This window comes from Ailuropoda melanoleuca, chromosome 2 (assembly GCF_002007445.2).
Source record: "Ailuropoda melanoleuca isolate Jingjing chromosome 2, ASM200744v2, whole genome shotgun sequence".
Lineage (NCBI taxonomy): Eukaryota > Metazoa > Chordata > Mammalia > Carnivora > Ursidae > Ailuropoda > Ailuropoda melanoleuca.
This window is the reverse complement of record NC_048219.1, coordinates 112976363-112999581: the sequence shown is the minus strand read 5'-3', so window position 1 is coordinate 112999581 and position 23219 is coordinate 112976363. Positions and strand designations below refer to the sequence as shown.

At 34.0% G+C, this 23219-nt stretch overlaps 1 protein-coding gene across 1 annotated transcript in view; it reads left to right on the top strand.

Moving 5' to 3' along the window:
- Positions 1–23219, top strand: part of LRP1B (LDL receptor related protein 1B) — a 1837899-nt gene that overhangs the window by 1222140 nt on the left and 592540 nt on the right. The window contains exons 23-26 of the mRNA XM_034642051.1: positions 8185–8382; positions 10136–10340; positions 19385–19549; positions 19862–20106. Coding sequence (XP_034497942.1) covers positions 8185–8382; positions 10136–10340; positions 19385–19549; positions 19862–20106 — 813 coding nt within the window. The remainder of the gene's footprint in view (positions 1–8184; positions 8383–10135; positions 10341–19384; positions 19550–19861; positions 20107–23219) is intronic.

The window sequence follows — 23219 nt, the reverse complement described above, 5'->3', positions numbered from 1 at the left end:
AAATATCAGTATGCTCTATTTTTTCCTTGTACAGAAGAAATAGTTTTCAGAGCTAAAGAGCTGAGTATAGTTACACAGATTAATCAGATTGAGGTAAAAATCATGATTTTTAGGTAAAAGTGAATTAAAAGTTGTGTCTGTACAGTTCTTTATTCTCTATAAATTTCCACACTCATTACCATATTTCCTTTTTCTAAAACAGATGAATTGAGATATAATGTATATACCATAAAACTCATTCTTTTAAAGTGCACATTTCTGTGGTTGGTAGTATATTCACAGAGTAGTCAACCATTATAACTATCTAATTTTAGAACATTTAAATCCCTCCCCCAAACAAACTCCATATGTATTTAAAATCACTCCCTATCAAACCTTACTTCATCGCTGGCAACCTCTAGTCTGTTTTCTGTTCCTCCAGATTTGCCTAGTCTGGATATTTCATAACAGTGGAATAATACAGTACGTGGTCTTTTGTAACTGATTTCCTTCATGTGGCATGTTTTCAGGATTCATTCATGTTTTACCATATATCAGTATTTAATTTATTTTTATTCTTGAATAATATATTTATTGTATTGATATACCATTTGTTTATCCATTCATTATTTGATGAGCATTTGAATATTTATTTTTGATTATATGAATTATGATATGAATATTCATGTACAAGCTTTTGCGTGGACATGCATTTTCATTTCTCCTGTTTGTACAAATAAGAGTGGAATTCCTGGCTTGTATGATAAGTCAATGTTTAACATTTTGAGGAACTGCCAAAGTGTTTTTACAAAGTGGCTGCGTCATTTTAAAATTCTGCCAACAGTGCATGAGGGCTCCAATTTCTACACAAGCCATCAGTTGACGTTGTCCATCTTTTTTTATTATAGTAATTCTAGGGGGTGTTAAGTGGTATCTTGTGCTTGATTTGTGTTTCCCTGATGACTAATGATGTTGAGCACCTTCTCATTTGCTTGTTGGTCATTTTTATAGGCTCTTTGGTGAAATGACTATTCAGAGTCTTGGCCTAACCTAGGGTCACAAGTATTCGTCCAATAGTTGTGTAATTTTGGCTCTTATATTTAGGTCTATGATACATTTTGAATTAATTTTTATATATGGTGTGAGGTTTCAACTTCATTCTTTGGAGTGTGGAAATCCAGTTCCTCCAGCACATCTTCTTGAAAAGGCCATTCTTCTCCCATTAAACAGTTCTCTGGAGTTTGGGGTTTTGGGGGAACTCCAAACCCATCTGCCCCCCTCTGGAGACTTGTGGGCCGTTTGTTTTTAAATCTATGATGAAGCTAAGGACAGGGGAATGGGTTTGGTACATATTGAAGCACAACATAATACTGATATCCAGCAGTTTTTCTTGAGTAAACATTCGTTGAATTGTTATTAAGACTTTGTTGAATTTCTAGAGTTCAGAAAAAAGTGATTTTCACCATTTTGCCAGAGTTTTCACTGTTCGTATGAAGGAGAGGCTTTTGGATCCTTATTTCACCATTTAGGAACTGATTCTCTGTTTCATTAATTTTAATTGTTCATTCTTCTTAATCTATACATTTGTTGCCATAATATCTTTCTTTATTTCTGATTTCCTGATTGAGGTCCTGTTGGTCAAGAAAATGCTTATCAATTATTTTTAGGGTTAAAGCATATGAGGGGCTTAACAATCTTTATAATTTATTTTTAATTTAATTCCATTGTGCACAGAACAGGTGTCCACTATTAGGTTGATTATTTGCCCTCTCTTGAGACTTACTTTGTGGACTAGAACATGGCCGTTTTATTACACATTCCATGTGTGCTTAAAGAGAGCATGCCTTCTATTTTGATGTACAGATTTCTGGTGGACTGAGCGTTTTGTTTAGTTATTTAATCATCTTGTTATTACAATTTTTTATCAGTTTGTGTGGGAATTGTACTTAAATATCTCAGAATATGATTATGGATTTATCAATTTCTCCATTTAATTCTGTCAGATTTTGCCTTATATATTTTCAGCCTATATCATGAAGGCACACACTGTTTTAAGAGTCTTATGTTTTTATCTGTTGTCTTATCATATAAATAGAGAAATCTCTATTTCTACAAAGGTAGTTGCCTTAAAGTTTATTTTGGATAATATTAATATTGCTTCATTAGCAATACAATTAATAATTCATGACTCTTCACACATGAAACTTTAGATCATGTAGCACCAAAAGTATTTTATTTTAAAAATCAAGACAACAAGACCTATATAGTTTTAGTGACTTTTCTTTATTTGTGGCAGAGGCAAGGGTTGACTCTAGGTTTTATATTGTAGACTTCCTTTCTACAGTCAGTTGTAACAAACAAGTCAGTAATTTTTGGTTTAGGAGAGTATACTTTCTCAAATAGAGCATGAAAGTAAGAGCAGTAAATGATCTCTTAAATATTGCTGTAGTAGAAATCTGACTTCTCCTGATGGGGGGGACACATGTTTTACAGTATTTGTCATACTGAATTACCTTGCTCAGCATATATGTCATGACCAAACAATTTTTATTGTATTTATGAGTGTTTCTAAGCAGCAAGAAATGATAATTCCTTCTATTACCAGTTTGAATTTTTATTCTTAAAAATTGTTAATCTTAGTAGAAAAATGTATGTTAGTGCTAAAAAAATTGTATCAGTGGAAAATAAAGTGAAAGTTTTCTCCCCACTTCAGAACCCCTGTCACCACTTCACATNTTAGTGCTAAAAAAATTGTATCAGTGGAAAATAAAGTGAAAGTTTTCTCCCCACTTCAGAACCCCTGTCACCTCTTCACATGGCAGAAGTAACAACATTCCCTCATTAAGCCTTCAAGAAGTATTCTATGCTTCACCTTCATCTAGGTCTAAAAAAATATTTTTTATATAAATGGTATCATAGATTGTACACTGTTTATATCTTGCTGTTTTCAACCTACAAAATATTAGTAATTATTCAATATTGGTACACCTGTATCAATCACATTAATTTTTGTGGCCCCATAACCGTGTACTGTATGACTGTACCATAAGTTATTTAGCCAGCTACTGTTGATAAACACTTGGGTTGTTTCTAATCTTTTGATAGTACAAATAATAATAGAAAGCATTTTCTTACTCATCTGCCACTTTTCATATGTAAAACTATATATTTAGAGTAATTCCTTACAAATGAACTTAGTTGGTCAAGGTGTGTGTATGTGTATGTATGATGGATATTGCCCATTGGATCTCTATATAGGCTATAACAGCTTATACTTACATTATTAATATATCACAGTGTCTTTTGCCTATATTTTAATCAATAGAGTGTCTTATCAAACATTTTTATGTTTTAAAATGCATTTATCATTTTATGAAATTACACACTTCTTAAAATTTAAAAGTTGTTTATATTTTCCTGTCTTTGAATTATCTCTTTAATACCATTTGCCTATTACTTATTTGAGTATTTTGTCAATTTATAGGAGATCATATGTATTAAAGAATTTAGTCATTTATTGTATTGCAAATGTTCTATGCAGTTGTCATTTGTCTTTTTCTCATACAATTTTTTAACGTATATTAAAAATCATTCTTTTCTTTGGGTCTTCTGTGCTTTGTGTCAAATGGACAAAGGCCTCTTTCATTCTAGAGTTCTGAAAATAGTTATTCTATGTTTATTTCCAAGACTTTCACAGTGTCATTTATTACATCAAAATTATTAAGCTATCTAGAAATTATTTTTTGTATTGAGTCAGGAAATTTCCTAATTTAATTTCCTCTCCAGGTACCATAAAAGCATCATGTTTCTTACCTTATAGGTCAGTACCAAGATATTTTTTTAAAGATTTTATTTATTATTTATTAATTAATTGATTTATTTAGAACATGAGCAGGGGGAGGGGCAGGGGGAGAGGGAGAATTTCAAGCAGACTCTATGCTGAGCACAGAGCCTGATGTGGAGCTGGATCCCCACAACTCTGAGATTATGACCTGAGCTGAAATCAAGAGTTGGTTATTCAACCAATTGAGCCAACCAGGTGCCACTAAAATATTTTTTTTTCAAATTATTCTTTTTTATTGATACAATAATATATCTTAATATCTGTTGGTTAGTCATTATGTATTTTCCTTAAAAATTTCCTGGTGAGTTATACTTTTTTAATGTAATCTTTAGACTTATCTAGTGTTATTTTTAAGAAAAGGTATTTGTCATTTTTTTTCATCACAGGAAATTTATAAATTAATTCAGGCAGAAGCAAGTTCTTTGGAACATTATTTTTTTTCTTTTTGTTTCTATCTAATAATATTGTATGCCTTTCCATTTATTGAAGGCTTTATTCCTCTCATTAGTGTTTTAAAATTTCTTCCTTTATCTTTGTGTATTTCTTAATAATTTCATTCCCAGATTCCTTATCTTTTTTCGTTGCTGTTGCTACTCTGCATTTGTTCTTTTTCCATTTTGCTTGTTCTGTTTCCATTTTGTCTTCTTAGTTGGTGGTTGTTTGTAGGAAGGTTAGCGATTTTTGTCAAAAAATCTGTAATCTAGCCGTTTCCTACCCCTTTTCTCTGGCATCCACTGTTCNTCTAGCCGTTTCCTACCCCTTGCCTCTGGCATCCACTGTTCTGTTTTCTGTCTATTGTTTTGCCTTTTCCAAAATGTCATAGAAATGGAATCATATCATCCATAGACTTTTTCAAAAAAGATTTTATTTATTTGTCAGAGAGAGAGAGAGAGAGAGAGAGCAGCAGGCAGAGGGAGAAGCAGGCTCCCTGCTGAGCAAGGAGTCAGATGTGGAACTCAATCCCAGGACCCTGGGATCATGATCTGAGATGAAGGCAGACACTTAACCAACTGAGCCACCCAGGAATCCCACCTCTGTAGAGTTTCAGACCCGGCTTCTTTCACTTAATGTATTGCATGCCTATTTATTTCTCATTCAGATTTTCCTCATGAGTCTTTATGGTGCCAGTGGACCCAGAGAAGTTTCTGAGACCAAGCTGTTATTCCCAATCCCTTTTTCCAAAAAGTGATTATGGGATTTGCCCCTTAGTTATGCTACCTCCTTTGAGCATTGTGCTCTGCCAGCACTTTTTTTAAAAATATCTACAGCTACAGGCATCCTCTCTTAGAAACCGTACATACTTTGAATGCATTCATCAGCCCGTCTCTAATGCTTTGGTGTTTTGGTAACAGATGTCTTCCAGTGTTAGTAAAAGTGGAACTTGGCATTTCTTTCTTTTTTTTTCTTTCTTTCTTTTCTTTCTTTCTTTTTTTTTTGTTTTTTTTTTCTTTTTCTTGTGTGATTTTCTAAGAAAGAAGCAGCATATCATTGCTTTCCAATTTTGAAATTTTATGTCCCTTAATAGCTATTAAATGTAAATTTCTCTATCAAGTAGCTGCTGCACCTCTAATTTACTACTTGACTAAGGGCAAACTATAAGCCAAAGGATGGAGAAGTTCTTCAGAGCTGAAATGTCAGTAGCTTTGGCACATGCTAAGAAATATCCAACCTCCTTTTGGTGTAATATCATTCCAGTCTTTTCTCTTATGCAATATCTCTTTTGCTTGTTCCTCTGAGAAGTCTTTGAAATTTAAGACTTATAATAATAATTAAACATTTAGTAAGATATTAAGTATCCATGTTTTTAATTATCAATTATCCTGATAACTCAGTATGTTATATATTTTATAAATAAAAAAGTATTGAGGATCAGAAAGTTTAAGTAAACTTCTCAAATGTACACAGCTAGTTAATAGAAAGGCTCTGTTTTAAATCCTCATTTTGTGACTTCAAATCTACTGCTTTTTGACTACCTCACAGTTACCTCTATATGTGTACTCGCTGTGATGACTGAGCTTATAAAACAAATGTGTATGCATTATTTAATTGGATTCTGATAACAACAATTTAAGTGACATTTAAAGGAGGTTATCATTAACTCCTTTTTACAGGTAAAGACCTTTTCTGAAAAAATAAAGAGATTTTCAAAGGCAAGCAGTTGTTTCATAGAGTAGGCTCGCACAAGGGATCCTGATCCAAAATTCAGTATTCTCCCTTTTAAATAACTTTACACCCAATAGAACCATTTTCTTTACTTCAAAAATGCTAAATTCTGGGTGTAAAATTTTGTGGGTATGTGTTCTATTGGGAGCCATTTGACACTAGTACATGTTTGGTATTTTATATCAGTTAGCTACTGTCATAGTAATGTGTGCAATAAACACAAGACTGTGCAATAAATAACCACAATACGTATAAGATAGCAACAATATTCATAATTATTGTTCACAAGTTCTCAGGCCTTTGGACTAGTTCCTGTGGTCTTGGTTGCGGTTGCTTATACTATCCATTCACCTGCAGGTGAAGTAGGTGGCTCTGCTGATCATTGCAGGGCTCTGTCCCATGCTAGCTATAAGCTAGTTTCTTAAGATGGAATCAGTTTCACATTTGTTCATTCAAAACACATTTACTTAATGTTTTAGGAAGAGCTTACTGAAGTAGATTCGTGTTCAGAGGAAAAAAATGACCAGCGATTTCCCTACACCAAGGGCAGGCAGCTTATGTTAGCACCGTTCTAAATCTAAGACCTAGTATGTAATGCGTCCTCCCTGGTGCTTGGTATTAGGGCCATGATAATGAGCAAGGGAAACAAGATCCCTGTTTTAATAAAGGATATAAATAAGTGAGGAAAGTAGATGACAAACAAATAGCAATTCTAAAATATACTTCAAAGAGAATTAAAAAGGTTTTGGAGATATAAAATAATAAAATGGCCTTTATAAGGAAACTGCCCAGGAAAGACCTCTCTGAAGGATGGAAATTAATAAGAACAGTAAACCTGGTTGCAAATGACAAAAAAACAGTTCAAACTGAGTTGGAATTAAGTTCACTGGCTTACATATCTGAAGTGTGGGATATGTATAGGGAGTATGAAAAAAGGAACTAGACTTAGGGATAATTGTGACGGTGGACTTGAACATCCTTAGCTTATAGACTTGAACATCCCCAGGTCATTGCTGCTTCCTTCTCTGTTTTTTTTTTTTTTTCTTCTACTACAATGACATAAGTAGACTTATACAAACTACAGGGGCATGAACACTGGCATTACTAGGCTTAGAGATTTATGACCTTAGAAGAAAAGAGATTCTTTACTCTCAGCTTGAAATAGTCTCTGGTAGTTTATAGACCTATTAACCTGATTTAGATCTCACATCCACCTNAGTCTCTGGAAGTTTATAGACCTATTAACCTGATTTAGATCTCACATCCACCTCTTGAGCCATGGGAAGAGATGATTATGGCAGCTCACATTCAGAGGATGTGTCTGGACTTAAAATAGAAAAACGAATTTCCCTACAGGAAAGCCCAAAGGAATGGTACTCACATGGAAATGTGGGGAAATCTCTGTAAGCCTGGTTCCCCTCGCTCAAAATGTATAGTCCTCAAGCAAAATTCGTGTCTAACTCATCTTAGTATGTCCAACAGTAATTGGCACAGGACTTGACACATTTGCAAAATGATAATGTAATTTTAGTAAATTTCAGACTGTGGAGAAAGCCATCATCTGCCCACTTATGGGTAGTATACTCTAACTATAAGGCTGTAACTCTCTTCACAGAAAATCTTTTTTATTGGATCTCTTTCCTTTGTGGAGCTGTAAGCATGTGATGGGTTAAGAGTAGCAGAACTAGTTTTAGTCAATTCTTAGCAATTTCTANGGTATACTCTAACTATAAGGCTGTAACTCTCTTCACAGAAAATCTTTTTTATTGGATCTCTTTCCTTTTGTGGAGCTGTAAGCATGTGATGGGTTAAGAGTAGCAGAACTAGTTTTAGTCAATTCTTAGCAATTTCTATGTTGATGTTTCTGAGGTTTGGATTGTCAGCTGAAGCTCCACTAAGATAGAAAACCCCCAACTTGTCTTGGAATTCCAATAATTCTTGTATTATTTAATCAGAATCAGGTGTAGAAAAATCCAAGGAATAAAAACATATTTATACCTTGTTTTAATGAAGATATATAAACCTAAAATTTTCAAGTTTCTTTTAAATGTTGGATTAAAAGAAATTGCTCCTGTAACAACAGAGAATTATATAATAAATTATGCTTGTAAATAATTGGACTTGACCTCAAGTATTTTATTCTACTTATGAAAACATACATATTTTTATAAGCCTATTAAAAATAAATTTATTTTCAGATCCTTTTGAAGCATTCATCATCTTTTCTATTCGCCATGAGATCAGAAGGATTGATCTTCATAAAAGAGACTATAGTCTACTTGTTCCTGGGTTGAGAAACACAATAGCACTTGATTTTCACTTCAATCAAAGTTTACTTTATTGGACAGATGTTGTAGAAGACAGAATATACCGGGGCAAGCTTTCTGAAACCGGAGGTAATTTTTAACTGAAAATTCTAGAGAAATATGATGTAATCAGATGGGATTTAGATTAATCTTTGCACTTTTGTTCTTTATCTTCTCCCTCATATGTGTAAAATCAGGGATGTCAAGTATATGTGTGAAGATATATTGAGGGAGGGGAATGAATTGTGAAAGCCTGTGCTATGCATACCATTTGCAAATTGTGAGCTTTTCCGTGGACATTTGGTGAAGAAAAATATTTATAAGAAATAACTACTGCCTTCCACATACTAGTAGACGTATGTTTGTGAGTTAAAATGTTTTTATTTGGTTGCCATCTTTCAGCAAATTTAAACAAATAATGAATTGTTAGAAAGACCACTAATATGAACTAAATGTTTTTATCATAATTTGACTTATCTCTTTTGTCTATTTTACACTTTTCTTAAGTAGCAAGGCTGTGAGATAAATACGTGTAATAATTCTTTGGAAATGTTGGATCTGTGTAGCATTCCAAAGCCCAGGTGTTTATATCAAAATCTGAATTTCTCCGTAAGTCACCTTTGCAATTTTGGAAAAATGATAGTAAACACGATGTAATTATCACATATGAATTTGTGTCCTGTGGCATATTGCAAGAGACTGATTTCAAGTGATGGATTTAGATCCTTGGGCTTGGACAGTTAAGATTCTAAAAAAAAAAACTGTTAAAATGTCTGACAAAAACAATGGCAATGTCATAAACTATGAAGAGTTATACTATTAGAAAAAAATTAAATTATTCTTTTAATTGCAAAANACAAAAGAAATTAAGAAGTGGATAAATAAGATCATTGGTGGATGTTACCAAATTGCTTATTTTTATTTAGACCAAACAAATGCCTTCCTCTCTTATTTGTAATCATGTTAAATCATGTAAGCCTTATGGCGCAGGAAGGGGCAGGGAGTGTGATTTGGGGTTTATCTTTACTAAGGGAAAGTGTGCAGGAAAGTTATCTTATCTATCATGCTTCAAAAAAGGATGGCCGCTGATGAGCTATAATGCACGTTGCCCCAGGGGGACATTTTCTCTTTATTCTACCCCCGAAGACCAATGTTGATACTAAATTGCACTAATTTTAACTAGCACATCATTCTTTTTCCCCAAATCCTGTGTTCTATTTCAAAAGCAGAAACAAGAAATAACTTTTTGAAATCTAAACATTGTTGTTAGCCTCAGAGTTATTTAAAAATTCTATTTCACTGTCACTGAAAGGGCTTAAGAAATTAAAAATTTCTGGTAGGAAATATCAGTAATTCTAAGTTTGGAGTCTTCTTAGTTTCTATCGTGCCAGGTAACACATTTGCACTATATCTTTGAAACTCAATATAATGCTTAAAAACTCTGTACTGCTGTTAAGTAGGCCTTTGTGTGTGTGTGTGTGTGTGTGTGTGTGTGTGTGTGTGTGTGTGTGTGTGTAACATGTTCCTTGAATGGGTACAAGTGTTGGTTTCCTTTTTCATCTTGCAGGAGTTAGTGCAGTAGAAGTGGTTGTGGAGCATGGCCTGGCTACCCCAGAAGGACTGACAGTCGACTGGATAGCAGGCAACATATACTNCCTTCTTAGTTTCTATCGTGCCAGGTAACACATTTGCTCTATATCTTTGAAACTCAGTATAATGCTTACAAACTCTGTACTGCTGTTAAGTAGGCCTTTGTGTGTGTGTGTGTGTGTGTGTGTGTGTGTGTGTGTGTAACATGTTCCTTGAATGGGTACAAGTGTTGGTTTCCTTTTTCATCTTACAGGAGTTAGTGCAGTAGAAGTGGTTGTGGAGCATGGCCTGGCTACCCCAGAAGGACTGACAGTCGACTGGATAGCAGGCAACATATACTGGATAGACAGCAATCTGGACCAAATTGAAGTGGCCAAACTAGATGGTTCCTTAAGAACTACACTAATAGCCGGAGCCATGGAACACCCCAGGGCCATCGCTTTGGACCCAAGATATGGGTAAAGAAGTTTGCCTTTTACAGATTCACTCTGGCATAAAAAAATAATCTTTTAAATGAATATTGAATTCAATTATCTCAAATTATGAGTCAGATTGCTTATTTTGTACATGTATGTCTATGTGTGTATTTATATAATTATGTATATGTATGTCTGTGTATATATAATTTTATATATATATATATATACACATATATATGTATATATATAAATCTACCTGTTTAATTTATTANCATATATATGTGTATATATAAATCTACCAGTTTAATTTATTAGCATAAATTTGGTTATAAGATTGCTTACAAGGATACTTTTAGAAGACAGAAATATCTTTTTTTCTAAATATGGGCATTAGGCCCTATTGGAAGCTATTGCAACTCAATTTTGAAGCAGTGATTTAATGATTTTCTCTTTGACATGCCAAAGAGATGCTGTAATTGTTTCTAATGATTGCAATCCACAGGGCCAGTCTTTGGTCCAAACAGTCACAGATATTAACCACACCACCTCTTATGTATTTTGTAAGTACATGGAGTCAGTTTAAAAGAAAATTAGTATAAGCTTGAAGGAGTCCAGTGATGAGACACTGACTATTGGGGTGTTGGAAAGACAAAGCTCATGATTCTTGAAAACAAGGTCAAATGTTGAGTAACTCAGCTTATTGTCCCTAGTGTTCCCTGTGTGTTCCTCTGCAAAAGAGCAGAAGAGAGACACTGAAAAAGAGGGCTCCAAGTTCTGCTCAGTCATTTATTCTCTGGAGAATCTACTCAACTCTATTATCTTCCCTTAAATTTTAGTTTTTTTTTTCTTTTGTAAATCAGAAATAATATATTTATCATTGGTTGTTTTTGAGGAGATGGCAAATATGTGGAAGATAATATGTAAGTGATATAGATGATATAGATGAGTTATTTANTTCCTCTGCAAAAGAGCAGAAGAGAGACACTGAAAAAGAGGGCTCCAAGTTCTGCTCAGTCATTTATTCTCTGGAGAATCTACTCAACTCTATTATCTTCCCTTAAATTTTAGTTTTTTTTTTCTTTTGTAAATCAGAAATAATATATTTATCATTGGTTGTTTTTGAGGAGATGGCAAATATGTGGAAGATAATATGTAAGTGATATAGATGATATAGATGAGTTATTTATTTCCCTGGTAATTACTTTGTAAATCCAAAACCATTGTCAAGGTTAAAGGTTAGTAGATCAGAATTGTTTTTAAATTTATTTTTATTTATTTTTTTGTCTCTGTACCTTCAAGTAACAGAAAGTCCAGGGAGCACCAGTGAGGAAGGGAAATCAGCCAGGAGGGAGTTTAATGACATCCAGAAGATAGAAAAGGGAGCCTGTGTTTAAGTCAGCTTCCTGTCCACATTTTCTGGCTGGTGCTCTGGCTTATACCGCAGGTCAGAAATCGGTAGATTGGGAAGTTGGTTTGTTCTTCTTTTCCTCAGTTCACACCCAGAGATTAAAGGGCCAAAGCAGGTTGCTTAGAACGGGATTCCACACTGGCAGCTCTCATTAATATGTTTGCTTTACCTCCACAGTGTTTTAAATTTATTTGAATTACTTGCCCAAACTTAAAATACGGAGACATGTTGTATACAGTCCTGGATTTCTGGCTGCTTTTGAAAAAAACAGAGATCTGGCAGCAAGGAACAAAGCAGTAGCTGTATCTTTTAGTTTAGAGATGGGTTCTGTCATTTATACAGTTTACACTTTGCCCATTTCATTCATTAATTCCTATAATAACAGTTCACTGGGAAAAGATATGTTACGTTTAATGAGAAATTTCTTTTTTAAAAGAGATGATTCTTGAGATTACAAGTAACTTGCAGATCCTGACCCTTTACATCCCATAAAAGTTCATCATCAACATGGGTTTTACCCTCAAGATAACAAATATCAGTGTGAAATTTTCACCTATTAGACCTATCTACGTTGTACCAGCACCTCATACACAGAAGAAACTTTCTGTATAAGGGAAAGTGATATTTTAGAGAAAATTGAGGTTTTAGCTTGTACACCAACATGGTAGAAAATCTGTGAATGCTCTCAAATTACAGATGCCGCACAGAGAGAAAAATAAGATGCAACAAAGAGGAGAAAACAGACGCACAAAAGCTTTGAAAATAGTCTGACCAAACAAAGCAGTAGATCTGGGAGTTGAAACTTTATTTTCTATAGCTCTAAACTGACAATGCTTAGGATAAAATTATTTGTCTCACTTAGTTTGCAGAGTATCCAACCTGAGAGGAGAAAAAAAAAGAGAGAGAGAGAGACACACACACAAAACACACCACCCACAAATACTATTTAAGTGAAAATATCAGATACTAGTCCAGTGATATAAGATCTTCAGAAGTAATACATCTTCTAAGAGTTGAAAGTTAGGATATAAAGCTAGCCTTTGAGTAGGAAAACCAGATAATGCTTCTGAGAAAGTCGATGCCTTCCATTACTAATTGCTACTATGAAATTGTACAGTTGATTAAAATAATTACAGTGGTAATAATTTTTTTCTTGAAAAATGAGTAAATAAATATACTTATGAAATCATTTTTGGTATAAATAATCAAAGTTCAGAAGGCAGTACTAATTCATTCAACTGTAGGAAGAAATTGAAAGGTTGACAAGTTTGAGTGTCATGATATGATAGGATTTTTATTTCTAAAAATTATCCTATAGTGGATTGATACAATTAAGATATGAAGTTCATATAAACACCTGCAAAGCCCAGCTGTGGCAATTAAATTTAAAAATGCAGTGCAAATATGAAAATATTTTCAGGTTTGGGATATTTTAGTAAAAAGTCCGTAATTATTTTTAAACATTGGACCTTTCATAAGGTAGGCTGAGAGCATAGTAAAAATACATGCAAGCACGCAAACACACACACTGCGAACTGCAAAGCTAAGCATAAGAAAAGCAACATTGAAAAATAATTTAATTTGATTTAAACTCCGCTTACTGCCTTAGTGCTACCTATTCAAGCAGAAGCATAAAATTTCTCTGTTTCTCAAATAATTCTTGAAATACGTAAAGAAGCTGTGAATCAAAATTGATAGGAGCTCCAAAGACACTTGAACTTTCTCTTTTAGAAACAGGCATTTTGGGATAAATCTACTAGATATTTTTTTGAGAATTATGGTCTCTGTAAATAGCATTATCTTTCCTATTAAATCATAAGCTCTCTAATGGCAAGCAAAGTCTAATGGCAAGACATGCTTCCATGTCTATGAAATCTTCCCCTGCTCTTGGTATATATAATTGTGCTGAATAAATGTTTGTTAAATAAATTAATGCATGCATATGCGTAGACTTTTTGTTAACATGTAACTTACAAAGCTCAAGGAGAAACCTGAAAGAGTGAAGTATAGAGTAAAAGACAGCTAATGGGTAATACTATAAACTTTGTTTACAATAACAAGTGATAGAACAAGTTTGCAACCAGCCACTTTGCTCAGTCAGCATAGCTGAGGAAAATCAAAAACAACAATACCAAGCACACACACACACACACACACACACACACATCCAAAAAACAGGCTGTAACATTAGACCAATAAAACATGTTTACATCATGTGAGTTTCCTTCAGCTATGAAGGTCCTTTGTGACCTTTTTCTACAGATGCCAAAAAACAAATGTTTTTAATCAACTACTTTGCTTCCCCGGCATAAAATCCACAGGCTTTAATTTTACATTATAAAACATAGCTGCCATCGTGCCACGTCCCTTTGGTATTCTGGGTTTTGACCCAGTATCCCAAGTGACAGGTTATTCCAAGACAGTAAATGGGAGTCTTAGGGAGGAGCCATTTTTCTCACATTGCATTTTAGAGGTATACACTTATTGCTAAGGTGACCTGAACAAGTCCATGAATCTCCTCTGAACCTCAAGCTTAGTATTAGGGAGTAAGAAGCACCAGGAAGTTCAGAATCTACAGGGCACTCGCTTCAGTTCTTGAACTTTAATTGCCTCTGTACTTGTGCAGCTGAATGGTGTCCTCCTGCTCCGTTGCGGGTGTTTAGATTTCATTTGTCATAATAACTGGACTCTGCTATAGCAATTGCAATTTGTGAAAGCAGATATAGTAATTGTGAAGATTAGTGAAACGTCTAAATAAAATTTTAATTTTATCTGGGAATGTTCCTAAATGAAACTAATAAAGACGTTGTTGCTTTTAGAAGACCTAAAGATTATAGATAAGTATCCTCTTTTTTTTGCCAAGATCATTTATTTTCACCTTCTGCAGCTTGACCTGATAAATGATAATGGCCCTTTCATGCCTGTAATGGTACAAGTTGTTCATGGTCCATTGACCCAATTTAATCCTGATACAGACTAACCCATGAATGCAGGAACTGTAGAATCAGTAGACTGTAGTCTCTTTTTTAAAAGCAATTGTGGCTGAATATTTCCATACGTCCTGTAAGAAGAGATATTCAGTCCTTGTGTATTTCAAGAAATAATGCAATCATTGAAATGCTAATACATTTTAACCATAAAAAGGAAGTAATAGGGGGAAAATGATTCTTTTAAAATACCACATTATAAGTATACAAAAGAGTGCCTAGAATTTTATGAAACAATGATCCTTGAAATCAACTTTTTAAATTGATTGTAAACTGACTTATGGTGAAGTTAAGAACACTTGTAGGGGAACTAATTCTAGAACATGTTATTTTATAAAAAGTATTGGAAATTTCCCCACTTGAATTGATGAAAGATTAGGACCATTGTGAGCACTACAGAAGAAACAGTTTAATGCTGCTATGTTTAGTGAAGGAATGAAGGAATCACTCATTTTAGAATTTCTCAAATTATCCCAAGCCATGCTTTTATGGTCTACTGGAAACACATACTTGAAAGTCCACAGTGCCTACTTCTGGTAAACCTACAATATAGAGAGAATGAAGAATTGTAGCATTACTGATATGTGTGTTGGAATTTCCACAGCCACGTAAGGCAGAACTAGGTAGAAAGTTACAAGAGACACACCAGTTTTCCAATTGTTACTCAGGCAAAAGACAATGCTCAGAAGTCTTTGGGTCATCAATCCAGAGTGTGAATTACAGCCTTGCCCAGATCTCATGGTGGCTTATCCACAGATAGACTAGCTATCATTCTCAAATTCATTGTTTGTTTTCAGTGATTATTTTTCCTAATCTTTTTTAAACTTGCAAATCTCTCTACTCTACCTTGTCTGTCAAGATACCACATAAATTTGATTGATGCTGTGTTGGTCTTGTTTCTATTTTAAATCTTATTTTTTAAATCCTAAGTATAAAGGGAAGCTGACAACAACCTGCTGTCAGTGAAAAGATGTGTGCATCCAAAATTAAATTTGTAGTGAGACACATAATTCTTTCATTCATTGTTTAAAGACATTTAACTACTTAACTGAATAGCCTACCAGCTTTATATTAATTAACCTTTTTTCCATTTGCCCTTTATGGCAACATAGTGTATATTAAGTAACTTATAAGTAATATGTGTTATGTAATATACATGTTGATATTTCCAGATAGGTTTTTTTCTTATAATAAAACAATTTAATCTTTAAAAATTAGTCTTTTCAGAAAAAAAAGATTTCTAGCCATAAAATTTTATAAATGTCCTCTGTTATTTTTAACATTCTTAAAAATTTACCTATTAGGGGCACCTGGGTGGCACAGCAGTTAAGCATCTGCCTTCGGCTCAGGGCGTGATCCTGGCGTTCTGGGATTGAGCCCCACATCAGGCTCCTCCGCTATGAGCCTGCTTCTTCCTCTCCCACTCCCCCTGCTTGTGTTCCCTCTCTCACTGGCTGTCTCTATCTCTGTTGAATAATAAAAAAAAATTACCTATTATATTAATTTTGAGTTATTTACACTTAAACATTTATTATAGACATTTTTAAATACATAAAATAGGATGAATTTTATAATAAACTTCCTCATATTCATCACCCAGCTTCAACAATTNAAAAAAATTACCTATTATATTAATTTTGAGTTATTTACACTTAAACATTTATTATAGACATTTTTAAATACATAAAATAGGATGAATTTTATAATAAACTTCCTCATATTCATCACCCAGCTTCAACAATTATCAATACATTATCCCTGATATATTACTTAGTTTTATCCTTTCTCAGCAGTTTACTTAATTTATTCAAATACTGGTGATTAAACACTGCATACTTCAGATATTGTTTTTGTGGATATGATCCCATACCAGGGCCAGGAAACTCCTAAAGCTGCCCATGAAACATAAACTCAGATTTTGAGAGACATTCTTTGAGATAAACCCAATCCTACGACCTACTCCTCTCAATCCTTTTCTTGTGGCTTTGACATATAAAACCAGTCTACCTTCACATACATGCTGGTGTGACATTTAAACATTGACATTGTATTAATTCTCTGTCTCCATTTCTTTAACACTTTGGAAAGACTTTGAAATTTTGCATTTAAAAAAATCATTTCTATGACTATGTGTGTGTGGCATGCTCGTGCAAGCACAAATCTTTTCTGTGTGCTAGCATCCCTTGTGCTAAATTGTGTATGTCCATTACTTCATCGAATGCTCCTGATAAGTGTGTACAGTTAGAGTTTTTACTTACAGATGAGAAAATGGAGTCAGAGATTAAATATACTGGAGTAAGTGACAGATACCAGTCTTGATCCCAAGTTTGTCTGACACAGAAACATACATTGGTATAATTATTTAACAACATTTGAGGCTGCCCAGTGCTTCAGACTTGTCTATGAGCTGCCACTCTCGTCAAGAATATCTACATCTTCATTCTCTCTTCACCATAGTCTTTTAAGACACATACTTTCTAAATTTATTATATAATGTATTGAATTGTCTTTTATTCATTTCATATTTCAAATTCCTCTGTCCTAAAACAGACTATATACTTCTCAAAAATTCAAATCATGACAAATACATAGTTTATACTGCTCCATATGTCCTTATATAAATATAATATTAAAAAAAAGGAGATACCTTGAATTGTATCTTGAATTTTGCTCCAGAGGATTATTTCATTTTCCAAGGTAATCTACCACATTTATATACTTAAGGATCATTTAAAATATAGAAGAATGAAAAATAGCCAAATGATATTTAATTATAATGAAGAACAAAGGTATTTTTACCAGTAACTTTACCAGTTCTCACCAAAATGTTGTCAGAGCTGATAATAGGAAAATTTCCTGGACTGTCACTATCTCTCCAGTCCTGTGAGTTCTCCCTTCCCAAATATCCATGGTACTCATTGGGTTCTGCTATGAAAGTAGCAAAGGCAACGACCATTTATTGATTAGCAAGCATGCTCCTACTCCTCTGCCAGATGTTTCCCTTTGTTGTTTTATTTAGTGACATGACATTAAAGAATTTGATGTTAAAAGCATCAGAGCAAAAGTTAGGCTGCCCAGTTTCCCATCTCCCTCTGCCACTTGCTAGCTGTGTAACCCAAATAATTTAACTTCTCTAAGCTTGTTCTCCCATCTCTAAAACATAAATAACTTTAGCCATAGTCTCATGATTGATTAAATGAGATAATCTATAAAGCACTGAAAATAGTATTTAACATATAGTAAGCACTTAAAAATTATAGCCAGTTGTTATGTTTGTGGAGTTATTGTGTAACTGTATTAAATATACTATAGAAACATGCATCAGCAGTTTAAACCACTGTCAATTGAACATAAAACATCCATTGCCTAATAGCCTTAAAAGTCAAATGCAGGATATGAGCCACTAAATGCCCATTGTGTGGAATTGTCTGTGCACCACGAATTTGTAAAGTCTCAAATAGTATTTGATTAAAAAAAAAAGTAACAATCTTAAACATATGAAAAATGACATTTTAACAATTTCATGTTTCTGTATATACCAAAGTATAATGATTTCCTCTGTTTTCCCTCTGTATCCTCTCTCATATGACCTATTTCATTGCTGTGAACCTCAACGTCATCTCCATACTGATGACTTCTAAATTCATGTCTCCAACCCTGCCTTCTTCTCTGAACTTCACCCTGGCATACCACACAGCTTCCTGAATTCCTCCTTTTGGATGTCTTGAAATCTTGAGATTAAAAAACTTTTTTTTTTGAAAGTTAACTTTTGATTGTTCTTCACACCCATCCACACTCAATTCCCAGGTCTTAGAATCTGTTTCTCTTCCATTTTCCCCCTTTCACTTATGGATTCCCTGCACACCCTCTCCCTTGCCCTGACTCTGACTTTACTGAAACAAGAAACACAGGCACCTATGATTCATTCTCTACCTCATTTCCCTATATTACAGTCATCAGATAGTCCTGGCAGTTCTACCTCCAAATTTACCTTCCATTCACTTGAATTTGAATCATTCACTCTTCTTCCCTGCCACTACCATATTCCAAACCACTGTCATCCTTGGCTGTTCCTTTAAAATAACCACCTGATATGCCATATTCTCGCCTCACTATCATCCACTTATATATGATACCACATTTCACCCCTGCTTAAATGTGCTTCTTATTCCCTTGGAATAAAACCCAAATAATTGCCTTAGCCTGCAAAACCCATTAGGTTGCATTCTTCAAATCCATCTTCTTCCCTTTTCCTCCTTACTCACCCCATTGGTTTTATTTCTGTTCCTCAAATCGCCCACTTTTTTTTCCCCGTTAGGGCTTTCATATCTGTTGTTTATTTTGCTTGTCATGTTCTTTATACTGTTCTCCTTATCTTTTAGATTCAGTGTAAATACAGCCTCCTCAAAGTCCTTTTTTTTTCCTGATCACCTTCTCTATGTAGATCACTTACCTGCTATCCTCTCCCATAACGAAAGTTTTCTTTGGCATATTTTAGAAGCTGCAATTATATATCCATGTGGTTATTTATTCTGTCTTCTCCACTGGACTCTAAGCCCCAAGTGGGTAGACAATATATCTGTTTCTTTTGAGACTGTTTACCTGCCAGTGTCTAGCATACAGTAGGCACTCAATAAATATTTGTGAACTGAATGGCTGAAACAATAGCATTATTTATTTCTCTTCAGAATTCTTTTCTGGACAGATTGGGATGCCAACTTTCCTCGCATTGAATCTGCCTCCATGAGTGGGGCTGGAAGAAAAACCATCTACAAAGACATGAAAACTGGAGCTTGGCCTAATGGACTAACTGTGGACCACTTTGAAAAAAGGATAGTTTGGACAGATGCCAGGTTTAAAAAATGATCTTCTTCTTCTGTATTTTCTGTTGCCTTTCTTGGATAGTATTTATAAACTCAAAAGATACCCTAACATGCATGTATCATGTATACACACATTGAAATTGGTGGTGATCTTTGTTTTCCTTATGATGGTGGGATTTTTGTTTATTTTTGTTATGGTGGGCTTCCCCCCCTTTCTGCATATCAAATACAGACCCATGAAATATTTTATAAAATATTTTCTCTGGCATTTATCTAAGTAATATAACACCACTGACTATTTGAATAAGTTCTGATAAACTTGATATATTTACCTTTCTGCAGGTCAGATGCTATTTATTCAGCCCTCTATGATGGAACAGCCATGATAGAAATCATCCGAGGTCATGAATACCTTTCCCATCCTTTTGCTGTGTCTTTATATGGGAGTGAGGTCTATTGGACGGACTGGAGGACCAACACATTGTCAAAAGCCAATAAGTGGACAGGGCAGAATGTCAGTGTGATTCAGAAGACAAGTGCACAGCCATTTGACCTTCAAATATACCACCCCAGCCGTCAACCCCAGGGTAAGTGCTGGTGGTGAATTAACCACCCAGAAAGTATTTTCACCTTAATCATATAATATTTGAACTGTAAAATAACTTCTATAAGTTATTAATATTTTATGTATTGTGTTGTAGAAGTGGTTTCAGCCTTTATTTTAATTAGTTCAGAATATTTTTTCTCTCCTTTGTCATTTCTTTCACCTAGCAATAAAGAAATCTTAAAAATTAAGGGTTTTATACAAAGTCCGCATGTTGTTAGTCACTGCTTGTATCAATAAAGGATAGATACTGTGGGAAGTTGTAGAAGGTCTTCAGATTTGGAATCTATCACCTGATTATGATCAGAAAATTAGATGAGAACACCAAGGACACGTTGTTTCCCCCAAATGATCTGTGGAACTATATTGGGAGGTAAAAGAATGGTATATATATATATGTAAAAAAAAGAGCATCTCCTTGAGCTTTTCCCTTTTAAGAGAATTGAGTTTACATGAGTATGTATGCCACCTCTCCCCATGTATTCCACATTTTGCTTCAATAGTAATCTTCATCCTGGCTTTGTGATTTCATTTCTTCTACTCAATCCTTGCTAGACATTCTTAATTCTAAGTCTTACATTTCTTTTTCTTATTTCTTTTTTCCCCTGCATAGTATGGCCATTTGGTGTAACATCAGCTCATCTTTTTGTACCTTTTGATGGAGCATTCCCCTTTATAATGTGCACCATAACCTATGAGAATCTCATTCCAATGTAAATAATGTTTCTTTATCATTAACATATTTTTACTTGAGACATCTGATGCCAAGATGACACCTGTTCCCTAGCAGGTACCTTCTCCTTTTCTCCCTCTTTCAGTGTAGAGTAGACAGATCTTCCACTTTCAAAAACGCATTTGCATTTCTGGTCTTATGGACCTCACTCCAAGCCTTATTTTAAATTTAAATTCGTGTTATATTCTTTACACCTGAACATGACGAAAATGCTCACCTCTGTGGTCCTTAAAATCCACTGCTATCCTTTTTCTTTCTTCAATACTTGACCTTCATTCTCTATCGATACTATTTCTTGTACCAAAATTTCCTCATCTGTAGAATTTTCTGTGCCTTCTCTCTGCAGAGTCTGATTGAATCTAGTTTCCTTCCCACATACTTCAATTTCTCAGTTTCCATTTTCTTAAATAAGAGATCCTTCTTTGTCATGTGGGAGTTTCTATACACCATGTAGTATGTGACCAATCATGTTAATCGTTTTTTTATCACCCATAAGTTTTTTGCTCTTTTCATCCTACAAATCTGTACAACATGAGGACATTAAGGGGAGAAGATACAGCTTAGTCACTTTTGTGCTTAATAGGCATTCGGTAAATATATTGGATTTGAGTAAATTGAAATAAAGGAGGAAATCATGATTCTGGCCAACAATGGGCCACTAGTACAATAAGAAAAAGATGTTCTTTTCTAAAACTTTCTTCAGCATGAGAGAGTATCTACTTATAAACACTGTATGTTGATGACAAACACAGGATTGGTTTTAATTTTTATAAATACAAAAATATGTACTTACATATTTTTGTGCCCCAGACTGGTATTTTTTAGGAACTGTAATTTTTGTGTTAGAGAAATTCGAATGAACTGGACCCTGAAAAATGGCTGGGTTTATGTATTACAACATTTCCCTCCTCAAAACAGGATCAATGTATTTTCATTTCCTAACTGTCTGATTTGCCCACGTTGACATAAACCCTAGCAAAGTAACAGAATGGAAATGAAAATGACACCTTCAAGCTCTTCTGACATTTTCATATATATAGAAAGGAAGTAAGACATTCAATGTACAGTAGACCCCTCCTCTATGCTTTCACTCTCTGTGGTCACCCATGGTCCAGAAGCAGAAGATCCTCCTTCTGAACTATCATTAGAAAGTCAGTGGTAACCTAACACTGTGTTACAATGCCTGTGTCGTTCACCTCACTTCATCTTATCACATAGACATTTTATCATCTCACATCATCACAAGCGCAAGGGTGAGTATAGTATGATAAGATATTTTGAGCCAGAGAGAAAGTTACCACATTCACATATATTTTATGATAGTATACTATTATAGTTGTTCTATTTTATTACTAATTATTATTGTGAATCTATTTACTGTGCCTAATTGATAAATTTGACTTTATCATAGATACGTATCATAGGTATGTGTGTATAGGAAAACACATGGTATATATAAGGTTTGGTACTATCCATGGTTTCAGGCATCTACGTGGGATGTCTCCTTCCCAGATCAGGGGAGATTACTGTAATTCATTTGGTGCTGAGGAGATTTTCTTGACATCTTTATTTAACTTGAAAGATGATTTATATGAGACTTCTCCAATCTGCATAAAATAAGGAAGTTTTTACTATATGGATCTGATTTAACATACAGAATTCAGGGCAGATATTCTAGTCTTTATATACCTTTAGAGAATGTCACCTGTAGTAAGACCTTGTTATTTCCTAAATGAAATTCTGTCAGTTTCCAATTTCGAGAATGATCAGAGAACATTCTACTTTTTGCCATTATAAGGATCACTGAACATATAACAATCATTATCCATCCTGTTTATCTGCTTCAGTGAAGTAACACTTCCACTGCTAGGGGAAAAAATGTTAAAAAGATGCAGGAATGTATTGACTGTTTTATTACCAGGGTAGAATTACAGTAAAAATGGTGACAAAGGTTCAGTGTTAATACAAGTAAAATAATCATAGCCTCCTGTTTTCTGGTGACTAATAATGTGAAGTTCACAAAAAAATAATTAATTTTAAAAAGACATGTTATTCAGGGTTGTAAAATTAAAATATGTCTTTTAAAAATTAAATAAATAAAGGTTAGAAATATTCTTTGAAATTATCTAATCCTCCAAGTAGGAAATTAATAATTGTTTTACCTCCAATTATCATAATTCATCTTGTACATAAATTTCCAGGTTAGTTTTTGAAAACTTAAGCAAAACTTTAAAAAAAAGAAAATGCATTTAGATCCTTTGGTTCCTAATGTTGTTTTATAGTGTTAACAAGAAACAAATCAAAGCTTAAACATATGCACTATAAAGGAGCAATTGTGGGTATTTTAAATCTTTTTTTTTTTT